At 42.8% G+C, this 13,866-nt stretch overlaps 1 protein-coding gene across 2 annotated transcripts; it reads right to left on the bottom strand.

Annotated features, from left to right (window-relative positions):
• Window positions 1-864: 864 nt before the first annotated feature.
• Window positions 865-13,567, bottom strand: fbxo11b (F-box protein 11b). 2 transcript variants are annotated; one of them, XM_030077435.1, is made up of 22 exons: window positions 13,250-13,567; window positions 11,684-11,847; window positions 11,369-11,450; window positions 10,958-11,102; window positions 10,693-10,822; window positions 10,096-10,179; window positions 9,793-9,925; window positions 9,532-9,638; window positions 6,961-7,072; window positions 6,307-6,413; window positions 6,019-6,156; window positions 5,700-5,917; window positions 5,260-5,440; window positions 5,028-5,150; window positions 4,191-4,276; window positions 3,792-3,868; window positions 3,557-3,700; window positions 3,165-3,275; window positions 2,955-3,062; window positions 2,700-2,808; window positions 2,486-2,584; window positions 865-2,366 (listed from the first exon to the last, which is right to left on the bottom strand). In XM_030077435.1, the coding sequence occupies exons 1-22, from the start codon at window positions 13,335-13,337 to the stop codon at window positions 2,237-2,239; spliced, it is 2,676 nt and encodes an 891-aa protein (XP_029933295.1). In that variant the 5' UTR covers window positions 13,338-13,567; the 3' UTR covers window positions 865-2,236. The 2 variants fall into 2 exon arrangements, with proteins under 2 accessions (XP_029933295.1, XP_029933296.1); XM_030077436.1 differs by having other exon boundaries at window positions 10,958-11,099.
• Window positions 13,568-13,866: the final 299 nt, after the last annotated feature.

Raw genomic sequence — 13,866 nt, 5'->3', positions numbered from 1 at the left:
ATGTTGGTGCAGTTTGGGTTTGTCCTGTTCAAACAAATTTGCAAATTTTTGAAATCATTTAGAATAGAATATATAATTCACTAAAGTTGGTTGACCCTGAATATGTAACCTTTTGTCCAATTTCATGTGATTTCATTGTTTAGCTTACCAACTTGTTTCCCTGTCAAAAGTGAGCCATGTCAACATGCTTCTGTCTACATGTAAGCACATAGTTAAAATATAAAATTATGATCAGAACATCAGAATCGGTCAGCGCAGCCTGTGACCAGAGGCAGTGATCCCAGAAGTCTTTTATAACCATGACAGCTTTCTATCTACCTGGGAATTTTTCCTGCAAAGTAAAATTACCTGTCCCACCTGCACTGATGTGACTGAGCAGCATAATCATCAATTTTTCATAATTTGCCAAAAGGCATATGTGGCCTCATAGGTCAATGACGTCTGGGACGCCCAGGCTTCCTTGAGGAGCTTCAGCAAAATGAGGAATAGTTCATTTCACTGTAATTTAATACACTAGAAACCGATGCTATAAAGAAATTGTATTAATGATTATTTTGGTCTCACCACTGATGATGTTCCAGTATATTATCTATATGATTTAATAGTCTACACAGGCCAGTCTCTTTTCAGACCGAGGGTCCCTAAAACTACTTCAAATGGAGACCAACAGCTTAATTAAAGTTAAGTTGGGGGTCAAGAGCGAGAAAAAAAACTTTGCAGGAAAACCCTGTCCTAGGTTACATAAAAGCAACCAATTAGACAAGGCAATTAGTTTTACAATACATGGATTTCATCACTGGGCATGAATTTAAGAGGGGAAAAAAAATAATCATAATAAAAAATAATAATTAAAAAAAAAAACACTTGTGATCTAATAAAGTTTTATTTTCTTAGAAATGACCAGTTTCCTGTTTTCTTTTTTTGTCTTTCTAGGAAATTAAACCCATTTTTGAATTCCAACTAGCATCTACATAATGGTTATTGAATACTTCACAATATATTAAGTCTAGATGTTATGGTACATGCATACGATTCAGGCTGCATGAGGAGCCACAGTCACCACGATACACGGAGGGGAGGGGAGGGGAGGGGAGGGGAAACGGGTGGGGGGCGGGTGGGTGTCTGCAGATTGACTCTTCAGTTCCAGTTTCCAGGAGCTCTGACTCCTCCTAATGAAACCCCCTCCAGAAAACATTGACTGCATCAACTTATAAACATACACACACACACTCACTCTCTCACACACACATTCACAACTTGCACTGTACACATACCATACACCACACACATTTACACCCACACACCTTTATACAACTGTGGAGCTCCTCCACTTGCCATTTAAGCTAATATGCTGGAGAGGGTTTTTAGTGTTAAACGAGATTCTCTTTCACAGAAAGAACTTGACCACTGGGACGCCTGAGTAACTGCAGTAAGCCTGGGGCTAGGTGGGGTGAGGGGGGCGGGAGGGGGCCGCTAACCAAAGAAAATTAATAACAATAATTATAATAATATATAATAAAATAAAAGACATTCAAATACAGTCAGATTTTTGCTTGAAAATACAAAACTACATGAGAAAGCATTGAAATCAAATCCATTGATCAGGATAACATATTAAAAAAAAAACAAAAACAAAAACAAAAAAACCCAAGTGCTCCATCACACACAAGTCTCGCACTTCTTTATCCACACACGAGCGCTACATCCGCCCATCCGTTGCCTAGTTACAACTGCCAGGGCAACCAATGGGGACGGAAGCTGCAAGGAAGCAGGAAGTCTCTCTGGGGGCAGTTCATGTGGAGAAGACGTGGGCTGTGATTGGAGGATCTTCACACGCTGCCATGGTGGCGCAGGCCTCCATCGGCAGCTCCTCGTCACAGCCCTACTCTTCTCTCTCTGTGTAACGACTGCAATAAGAAATAGTCGAGTGAGGAATCTCTTGTGGCCGTGCTGTGTGGGTTGGTCAGTCTCTCCACTGCTCCCTCTGGTGGAGACTCCCAGCACTGCGGCGTGTCTGCCTGCAGCTGCTTCCTCTGCAGCCTCATTCACCTCTGCCCTGTTATGAGAGCGCTGCACACACAGAGTCTCTCTGGGTCCTTATGGCTGCATATGGATGTCCGTGTGTGTATGCAACTGCAGTGGTGTGTGCATGTGTGTGTGTGTGTGTTTCTGTAGATGTGTGCGAGTGTTTGTATGTGAAGGCTGTGATGTTACGTGTGTGTGTGTGTGTGCATGTTCAGTTATGCTGCAGTGTGTTGGACTCGATGGGTGGCGCTGAGTCATACAGGGTGTCTGTGTCGTGTGTGGGCTCTCCGGCCAATGTGCAGGGATTGGACAACGTTCCCGCTCCGCAGTCACAGAAAAACCTGGAGAGCACAGATGTCAGGGCTTTAAAAAACATGGGATTTTAACACAGATTAATAACTCTGGTGCTGCACTGCATAGGCAGGAGCGGCCTCAGGGAGATCAATGTTTGGGAGCTCACCTATCGTGCCGTATAAACTCTACGTCATGCCCTTGGTGGCATTTCTTGATGCAGTTAACACAGATGGCATTCCTATCTGTTGTATTACAAGTGTGACACCTGGAGAGACCAAAGACAAAACCAGCTCACTTAGAGAATTCATTAACCTTCAGTAGGCATTTAACTGTTTTGGGCACTTCTGAAGGATTTTTTTTTAAAGTTGCATCTTGTTTACCTGTAGAAGTCATGCATGGGATAACTGGTGTAGCTGGAGATCTTGTAGAGACACTGTCCTCTGCTCACAGCCTTCTCTATGGCATCCTGGTTATTCATAATCTTATTATCTGGCAGAGGAGGGAACCAGCAAAAAAAAAAAAAATAGTGAGCAAGAGCCAAACCATTGCACTGAAGCTAGTGTCAGCGCTGAATTATATGCAGCTTATAACCAGAGTCAGCAGAGCTTTAAAGCAAAGCAACAACAGGTACCTACCTTTCATAGTAACATTGACCCCCGAGGCCAGGAATAAACCTCCAAAGCGGTTATTGAAGATCTGGTTGCCCTCAAGTGTGGCTGTGGCATGGTTAGTGATTTCAATACCTGGAAAAAAGATCAAAAAGAAATCCACCGTCAGCAACAGGAGATAAAAGGCAGCTGCGATGTTACATGTTGCTACATGGCGCTGATTCTGATAAAGCTGACCTGCAGCAAAGCCGTCAAAAATGCGGTTCTTGCGGAGTATTGGGTGGCTATTGGTGCTGATCAGCACGCCGGCCTGAGCATTCCTGAAGATGTCATTCTCCTCCAGCAGACCTGGACACAATAATGTAAAGAATTTACAATATATACTGACAGAAAGGTCACAGTCAGCCAAGTGAAGGAGGATCAAACATCCAGATAAGTGAGGTATAGGTCTAACTTCCTGTTTAGTATCTGTAAAGAAAAGCTGATGATTATACTGGTCTCTTAGGTGGGTTAGGCAGTGTCAGTTATAATTACTGACTATCGCCAAAGACAAAATAGTTAACTGTGTTCCTGCCCCGCAGAGCAGCCCACACTTTTGTTTTTCCTGCATCTAAGTGAGGTCAGTGCACCTCTGCCTCCGTTGAAGATGCAGATGCCTCCATCTCTGCCGTCGTGAATCTTGTTGCGCCGCAGTGTGGGGTTGCTGTCTGTCTTGATCCAGACGCCGGCCATGGCATTGTCAAAGATCTCATTGTCCTCAATGAAGCCCAGACCTGTGACATTAACCGAAACGCAGGATTACACACACAAGTACACAGACACTGTCTACCAGATAAAAATAGAGCGACAGGGTCAAGCGCAGACCTGAGTTGTAGACTAAAATGCCTCCATTCTGTCCTCCCCAAATCTTGTTGCGCCTAATCTTTGGGTTGCTCCCCGTCCTGTTGAGATTCAACAAAGATGAGTCAAAATCAGAATTTACACTGAAAGCACAAAAATATTAACACCTTTCTAATACCGTTTTGCTTCTAAACTATACATGTCTGCATTACAGAACTATGATAATGTATGGTGTTCATGAAAATGAGCATGGATGCTCTGGCAACCTTAACAATAAATAAAAGAGAAACATAAATACATGGCCAAAATAGACAGATCCATGGATAAAGAAAACAAGTAAAACCAGTAGAGGGTAAAAAGCCTTCATATGTAATCCCTGGGTCAATCCATTTAATGGAAAAAGATCAAGGGGACAGCTCTAACCTTATCTGTACACCCGAGTACATGTGATTGTAGATGTCATTGTCTTCCAGCACGCCATGTCCATTGTCATAGAAATACACACCAACCTGAGAGGAAGAGAGATGGTCAGAGCACTGGATGGAAGGAAAAAGACAATACACTTCTAAGGGATAGAAAATGGCTCTGTGAGGCAATTTTAAGAAAACAGTCAGCTCCCCTTAGTATATTTTCTTAAAACAACATAGTGGGAAGGCTGTGCAGACAAAAATGATGAGACAAAGCCAGGGATACAATGTTCAATCCTAAACCACGATACCATTTCTAGGAACCAGATTAGTGTTCTGAAGTTAAGATAATTCCACCAATAATCTGTTTCTGGGCTTAAACTGAGCTATTTTGAAAAGGTTGTGACACAGTGGTTACAGTTAAACCAGGGTATCGCAGGCACTGTATATCTGAGAAAACCAGGCATCTAAAACAGGTAATTTGGAGCTTACCTGAGTTGTTTGACACACTTATAATCTTAAAATGCGTCAAATGGATTAAAAATCACATAACTTAAAAGTATCGTAGTTAAGTAAAACATAGCAAATGAAATCTTGCTCTTGTAGCTCACCACTGCAGCTGGTTCTTACATATGCATTTATTTACAATGCCAATGGAAAACTGTTTTATATTTTTTAAAGTAAGCACAGACTGAGCACAAAAGTAGGTGCACAGATCAATTATAGCCTCGTCTATGAAGGTAATCAAGTTAAGACTGAATCAAAACAAGCATGAGCAAAATCAGCAGCCTGAATAAGTTCAGATGAAAGGGGGACAGAAGGTTCAGGTATGTAAAATAATGTAGAGTTTCACCTGTTTCCCGCTGTGGATGCGGTTCCTGCGGAGGACAGGGGTGCTGCCGGTGGTCACCCAGACTCCGGCCAGTGTGTTACTGTAGACCTCGTTCTCCTCAATCACACCCTGGCCTTTCTCATGCTGAAACACACCGTAAAGTCAGCTGTCAAATATGATCTCATGTTGGGAGTGTGACCTAAGCATTATTTTCCAACTTCATGTCTGCCTGTGAATGTGTGCGTGTATTTACCACGTAGATGCCCCCATGCTGTCCATCATGGATCTTATTGTGCCGTACAATGGGGCAACTGTTGGTGCGGATCTGGATTCCCGCCAAGGCGTTACCATAGATGTCATTACTCTCTATCAAACCCCGCCCATCTCCAAATATGTACACCCCTCCTTGGTTGCCGTTGAATATAGCGTTTCCCCTGAAAATAGGGAAAACAATTATGTCAAAGTCTTTGAATGAACATGTACATAAAACCAATACATCTTTCTGACCAGCAGTGACATATTTAAGCATTTATTTGTGAACTTTACAGATTTTGCTGGCTCCAAATGATAAGAATGAACTTTGTAATGGTAACAGCAAAAGAAGAGGCAGTTAGTTAGCTGTACCCTCCAAGGTGGCTTGTGTGCTACAGGTTCACTAGTGAATGGTGTCGTCTGTGAAATGTGTGCTCTCACCGTATCGTGGGGTCGCTGTTGGAGGTGATCCAGACTCCCGCAAAGTTGTTGGCATAAATCTTATTCTCTATGAACTGTCCCCGTCCCTTCTCATGGACATAGATTCCTCCCGTTTGGCCATGATGGATCTCACAGCGTACCACTGTGGGGTTAGCGTAGGCCTTCACCTCAAAGCCTGCTATGCGGTTCCTATGGATGTTACAGCTCTCAAAGTAACCCTGACAAAAAGAGGCGGACACATTAGACGGATTTCAAAGTCGTGCATTAAATGAGCTTATTACCACAGACAGGCATGACAAAGTAAGTGCTGGTTAGTTACCATGCCATGATCGAAGGTGAACACTCCGACGTCTCGGCCGTGGTGGATGTGGTTGCGCCTGATGATGGGGTTGCCGTGGTTCTTCACCCAAATCCCCGCGAGGGCATTGTTGCTGATCTCATTATCTTCATATATGCCCTGGGACAAAATAAGAGTCATAGTCAGACTCTGTGCTTGTGTTAACACCTGGTGCATCTGTGTGTGTGTGTGTGTGTGTGTGTGTGTGTGTACATGTGGCTGACTGTCAGTGTTTCATGTGAAAATTACAACTAAAATTAAAATTTTTACCTGTGCATGGTCTGTTATGTACAGTCCTACATTCTCACAGTCACTGATGTTGCAGTGTTTGATGGTTGGACATGCCCCCTGGCCACTCACACACACCGCTGAGCCCACTGAGGACAGACAAAGGGAAAAGCTATTTCACATGCTTGTCAAAGGTTATACAACCAAACAACAAATAACCAGGTATTTTAATAACCTCATGCACAAATACACAGAATGCTTAAATGGGTATGAATGCAGTTTAACAGTTTAACATTTCCCCTGCCAATATTTTTCTGGACACGTTTTTGTGATTCCAAATAGTCTGAAACTGGGGAATTAGAAAAAAAAATTCCTATGTCTCCAGATTTTCAGCTCCTGCCATGAAGAATCATATTAACCAGCAAATTTCACCAGAGAGAGAAACTGTGATAACAAAACTCAAAATAGTCAGCAAAAACATTTCTACTTCAGGGTTTCTTACTTTTCAGCCCTTAGCCCAAATTACATTTTTAATCTCTCATCCTGGAACGCTGGCTCATGAATACTTATTGATTGCTTAGTGACCCACAGAAGAGGTACAACCTAGTTTGCATTCTAAAACCATAACACACTATGGCTCTGCATTGTTAAGACATATCTGCCCTGTGTGTGTGTCAGAGTGTGTGTGTGTGCTACCTGTGCAGGTGGAGCGGATGATGCAGTGATCGATATTGGGACTGCAGTTGACTGTGATCTCCAGACAGTGGTGAGCGTTGTGGTGCTGCGCAGACTTGTCATCAGGGTTGAACTGAGGACAGAGGTGCAGCTGAGGTCAGACAGAAGCTTATCTACTCACAGCACATCCAGTTTTTTTCCACGCAGGTTTACATATCTACTACAACAAAAGCAGGCCTCCAGACTATGTTTTTCTACTGAAAGGAATTATGCCACTAAAATTTCTCAGTAATGGCAACAGTTCTTGATCAGGTGACAGCAATTATTTCGACAAAACAGATACTATAATCAGAATAGCACAAATCAAAATGAAAATTGTTGCTTCAACTAGACTGAATCTCTGCTTTGACAATAGAAAGGAATTTGCTACAACAGGTCATAAAAAATATGATCACCCCCATACTGAAGTGGCTTAAATCATTTTACACTGCACCGCCCATGAACAAAAAGGGGCCGTGCAGTGCTTTATGTCACATGATGGAAAAGCAAACTTCAGCTCTCACATTTTACCTTAAACATATTATGCCTGATAAAGGCTAAGAACAAATCTATAACACTGTCAGAGAGGAAACTATGTCAACTGCAAATTTGGGTAAACGGCTATGAACTGCATTGAGTTCCTCAATCAGATGAATTTTGCTCTTATGTCAACTCAAATGTCTCACACTGGGTAACCTGTCTACTCTCTTTAACAGGGCTCACAGTTCATACCAATTAGTTTGCATTTTACAAATAGCTGGTTAATAAGCTGGGCATCTCTTCTGCAAGATGACTGTGGTTTTTAAATCCACGCCCAAAATTAATTGCAGACACAATTTCTCCATTTAACCACAAAACTTTCTTCTGTTAGTAGGTGCTAAAAAGTGCCTACTAACAGATGGGGCAGTGTGTTTGTTGGTTAGATCATTTTTACTTTTTGCAGTGCACGCTAATTAGTGTAATAGCACATGTTTTATTTCCCTTATGTTGGGCGTTTGGGCCCTTGATGGCCTATATAGCAGATACAGCAATTTCCCTAAGTATTACAGCTGTAGCAGGGCTGGGCATTTCAGGCAAAAATACTATTCAATAATCACAGGCGAACTATTCTGCAATTTGTCGGATTTTCTCCTACTACCAGTAGGAGAAAACGGGGACCCTGCCACAGGAGCTCCAAAAGTGCCATTTTTCTAAAACTACATGTACATTAAAAGGTAACCTGAGGCTAAACCAAAAATTTTCAGACTGTAGCTGACGTGTGAACGGGGGAAAACAGTGGTGCTACTGGAAAAGTTAAAACATCAATTTTAATGGTTCTATGAATGAACCATTAAATGAATGAAACATTTTTTTGCCAGTGGATTTTTATTTACTTACACCTATATTGGGCTACCAAAGAAGTTCTGTATAACAGTGTGGATTTTACTAGGTTTGGGAAATGCCGGTGAGAAATTTTGGCAAAAAGTGTTTATGTTCCGATTTTTGAGATTTTGTACATTTTTATTCTTCTTTACAATATATAACATGACCAGTGCATTTATCCTGATTATTCAAAGCCTGTAGTAAATACAGCAACAGCTGATGCAACACACCTAGCTTGGCATTATTTGACTGTACATCTTCTGTGCTTTGTAATGAATTCATCTGTCTACAATCCAGTGGAGACAGACAGTGCTGCTCATTTTTTGGTTGAGGCCACACTTTTGCCATAAGTTAGAATACGAATATGAAAGAATATGAAACTAGATATTGTCTAGGATTTTGGATATTGTAATAACTTGATAAGGCTGTGTTTTCCTGGTTTAAAAGGCTGTATTACAGTAAAGGGGTGCAATTGTCTTATTTTCTTAACTTTTATTAGACCTGCCTCTACCCGCTTGGTCGTCATGTAGCTCACACATTACAAATTATTTATCAAAAATCTCGAGTATAATCATATGCACCAACAGTCATCCCTTCAGTATGGTCACAATATCAATACTGAGGTATTCAGTCAAAGATATTGTGATATTTGGTTTTGTGCAGATTGTTCAGCCCTGCTGTAGGTCAGTTCTACACATATCATGCAGAATTAGATACAGAAAAATGCCCATCTTTACTGTGGCGGTCTCATCTTTCATTATACAATGCAATCAAAATTAATTTGAGAACATGTTGAGGTAAACATTCCACATGAAGGATGTTGAGGTAAACATTCCACATGAAGGATTAGTAAGGCACTTGATAAATTATAAATTACCCACTGATAAAAGCCCTCTGAATTGCAGGTTTGATTTAGAGAGCAATTACTAACAGACTGTACATGTGAGACAGATTTGCCAATAAACAAACAGGCTATGATAAATTCTTACTTTAGTCAACTTAAATTTCTAAAATATGAATCAGAGATGAATCTGATCTTTACTACTGATACAAGAGTCCCAAGATGTGACCAAAAGGGTGAACACTGAAGCCACATCGTGAGAGCAAAAGGAATAGCCCTATGACATACAACTGTTTCTTGAAGCTTGTTTGAAAATTGAGATGAATCAGGGATATGAGGTCTGCTCTTACCCTGATGGTCATGTATCCCACATAGGCGTCCTCTGAGCCTTCCATGAATACAAACGTAGAGTCTCTGGTGTTTTCTATCACCACCTTGTCAGCTACTTTACCGGGAGCTGAGAGGAGGAAAACAGAGAACCCTCATTAAAACCCTGATACATATGAAAACAAACATCGCCTGTGGTTTATCCTCATCACAGAGGTATTGATTGCACATAGCAGAGGCGAGGTAATGTCCAAAGTGCTTTTCTGTGAATGCGATGTGGTTACCTGCACCGATCATGGTGATGGGAGACTCAATATAAATCCACTCGTCTGTGTAGATGCCAGAGTGGACAAAGATTAGACCATCAAAGTGAGCTTCTTGCACTCCACCCAGTGCATCCTCAATGGTGTCATAGTACTGCAAGAGAAACGTACAAACACTTTCAGCTATAACATACACACACCTACAATTTATCTGACTACAGTTTGGAAATGTTTACATTGACTGTGAAATGCATGAATTTTGGTGCTGTGGCCGATGAAATAAATCGAGAGGGATTTCTCATTCGCTGTGAATTTGTGACTCACCAGCATGTTCTCTCTGCCTTTGTATCTGCCTGGGTTACTGTAGAAATGCTCAGCAAAGCCTGGCTTAACATGGGCACCTTTGTACTGTAACATGAAACACACCATCATCAACATGTTGATTACATCCAACATTACCCCAGTCACCATGCAAGCAAGACATCAAATAAGCCACCACAGCTGCACACAGAGTTTCACTAGACAACATCATTTTTAGGTGCTAAGGATTAAGGATTTAGAAGCGAAAATCCCAAAGGGACACAACCTAGTTAAGACTGACAAAACTGTCATATACGTTCAACAAACCTCTGCTGAAAAAGTGCACACAGGCACATTTCACGTTTGAGTCATTTAGCTGATGCAATTATGCAGAGTGACTTAATAAATGTGACAGTACAATAACCTTTAATTCCTAGATCACCAAATTACAAGCAGCCAAGAGTAAAACTACAAGGCTTGGCATTACAATACACAACCAATATTCTTGTGACCATGGAAAAATCATGTCAGATAAAACAGCATGAAAAAATAAAGCTAAGCAGAAAGACACAATATGGTTTTGAACCATTTAGTTTTCACAAAAACTGCAAGACCACTGACCAACTGTTGGAAGCTCTCCTTCCAGGGGTTCGGGTGTTCGTGCTCCTCAGGGCTGACTTGATAAAACCTGCCTGGTTCAGGATGCATCATGGGACGTGTGTATTCAAACACCTCCATGTATAGACGCTTCCTAGAAAACAAAAAACCACGCACACAATTTCAGTGGTTTTCCATTTTGTAATTGTGAAAGCCAAAGCAGGATAGTGTAGTTTGAGTGTTTTTTTTTTCTTCTTTTTTTGTTGTTCCACAACCCCTATGCACTAACCATAAGATAGGGTCATTGGCTAACTGGCTGAATCTCTTGCAGACACAGGCTGCCTGGCAGAGGTCCTGTTCCAGCAAGTAGGAGAAGATCTTCAACACGACCTCATCTGGAAGCTTCTGCTGCAGATATTGCTCTGCTGGGGCTGCTACACACAGAGAGATACACAGACACAGAGTAAGCCTTTAAGTCAAATCTCTACACTCCAAGCATTTTGCACTATAATTAAACTGTGGACTCATGCTGTTAAACAGATTGATAGTGCAAATGCAAACAACATGATTTAATGAACAATTTCACAACACAATTTATTCATCAGCATGCCTTTGCAATGCTGAGAGAAAGTCAACAATAAGGACTTGATTTAAATTCAAAAACAGACAAGCATCTTCCTTGCAAAGCTTCCACACATACCTGGCAGGTCATGGCTCTTAATGGACATCCGTGCCCGCTTGGCTCGATGGCCAAAGGCCTCTGTTGATGAAGTAGATGCTCCCTACAAAAGTGGGACAAGTAACATATCAACCTCACATGTCAACAGCCAAGCACAAACTTATTGGTTACAATGTTTACTATTTTGACAGAAAATCACTGGTCCCTCAGAACAGGATACAATCAATCTCCAACTCACTCTCTCTCTTTCTCACTCATATACACACATTTCTGTAAATAAGCACAATGCAGTGCCAACATGTGCACAAAATATGTGGCTAAATTTTCCAGTCTAACCTCCATAGGACCCTTGCTGGGGCAGGCAGAGGCGGTGGCAGAGGCAGCAGCGGTTCTCCTGGGCACCAGGGACTTGCGTCGAAGCTGGTAGGGACTGTTCTGAGCTCCTGGACCGGACTCTTCCACAGCCATCTCCGCTGCAGCTGCTGCAGGAGCCTCCTCATCTGAGCAGAAAGACAAACACACTCTCCATATATACGCAACTGTCTATACATGCACTATAAGGCACAAAGCTGCAGCATAGAGCAAGGCCATACCACACACACACACACAGGCTTTTGCACAGATTTAAACATATGCATACCGTGGCTATACGTTTCAGGTTTATATAGATGTTCACTATCACTCAAGCCCTGCAATCAAGTGAATTGGATGCATGACAATTGTCTTCACAACAACAAAATCAAATCTCTGTTGTAACATAATGCATCTGGTTTCCTCTAGTAACAGCAGCTTGCTTATTGTGTTTAGTAAAAAAAAGCAGTCACAAACACTTGACAACTGACATTTTAATTTCAGTCAACATTATTGCATCAATGCAGTGCAGTCAACCCGCATACTGTGCCCACATTGCGCAGGCTAAACGGCAGGGTAATAATTGGTAAGACAGACAAAGGTTGGTGATTGATAATAGCAGATGCACCCCCCCACCCCCCTGTAGCCAGTCAGCCAGCCCGGTGGGTCAAGTTATTCCCAATGCATATCGGGGCAATGGACATTTGTCACTAAGGTCCGGTGTGAGCGCACATAATCAAAATCAGAGACTCCTCTTTTATAATGTTGTCAAAATAAAGCAGGTCGTTAAAGGGCCGCAGAGCACGGTCGATCAGACGTGTGGCTAATGGCTAAAAACTGAACTGCGTAGCTGGCAAATCCGCGGTGTAAACAAATCGAGCTAGAGCTAACAGACATTGGGAACAAGGAAGGGACTCTGGGTTCAGTCTGCTCACTAGCTACCTTAGGGAAAAGACTGTCCCGGCCATACAAAATGGACACAGAATGCATCCAAATCGTCGGCTGAGATGATCGTAAGCCATACAGTCTATCACAGCTGATATGCGTGGCCTCTTAAAGCTGGGCAGTTAGCTAACCGTATCCCACTTGCTAATGTTTTTGTTAACGTTACACCCCAAAAATGGCAGTCCAAAGACACCGCAGATTTACACCCTCTGAATCGGTAGTGACAGCTGGGAATGCAATGGCCGAGCAGGAACGAGGAGCCCGGTTAAAACGGATGAAGTCAAGCCATTTGGCTCCGGCTAGGGTTACTTGAACACGGGCTAATACTGTTGGCAATCTAGCTTGGTACGCAGCAGGCGAAGACAACCCCCAACCTCCACCTAACCTCGTAGCTAGCGAGCTAGCGGCGTTAGCCACAATCACTCAAGCCAAACAAAGCGCGGCCTGGCCTAAGCCACAGAGCAAGAAGCCTCGGTTTTTCCTAATGAACTCGACATGTTAAGTGAACAGAATAGGCCGGTGGGAGAAAAATGAGGGATATGTGAAGGCTCCTACCGCCTGACACTTCTCAGTCTTAAACCGTTTGCCCACCACGGCCTAGCTTACCTCGCTCCCCGTTGTTCCGTTCGGGCTGCACCGGGCGCGGCCTCGACACTCGCCTGGGTCTCCTGCTGGTGGATCTGACGGAGTTCATCTGGGGAGTTGGTTGTTAAAAAATAGACTCCTATCCTCGACCGCCCGCTTCTAATTTTGACACTCGAGCCGAACTACAACCCCGACCGCCAATTTTACAAATACACCCAAACAATTGCGACCGAAAACCCGCTGGTATTTGGGGTGTAAACGCCGTTCTACGTAGTGTTTCTGCTCCCCCCGTATCGCCGCTCTGTGCCAGCTCCGTCTCAGTCTGTAGCAGGAGGAGCCATTAACCCACACGGGAAACAATCGCGAGAAAAAAACAGCAAAGTGTCTCTCTGACCAATCACAATCAGTCTTTCAGAATCCTCTCCTACAGTGACCAATCAGCGGCTTTGTATCAAACTACCCGACCAACCTTTCTGTCGGGTGCCGATATGATCTCCTCTGATTCGGTCAGGCAGCGTTTTAATCAACACAGGTCATTTCGCTAATGGACCACATCCGACACTCACCAAAATAATGTGCACACAGCGCAGTCACTATCCCAGTTGTGCTGTGCTGTGGATGCGTGTGTGTGTGTGTGT

Source organism: Myripristis murdjan, chromosome 19 (genome assembly GCF_902150065.1).
Source record: "Myripristis murdjan chromosome 19, fMyrMur1.1, whole genome shotgun sequence".
Taxonomy (NCBI): domain Eukaryota; kingdom Metazoa; phylum Chordata; class Actinopteri; order Holocentriformes; family Holocentridae; genus Myripristis; species Myripristis murdjan.
This window is presented reverse-complemented; position numbering and strand designations above follow the sequence as displayed.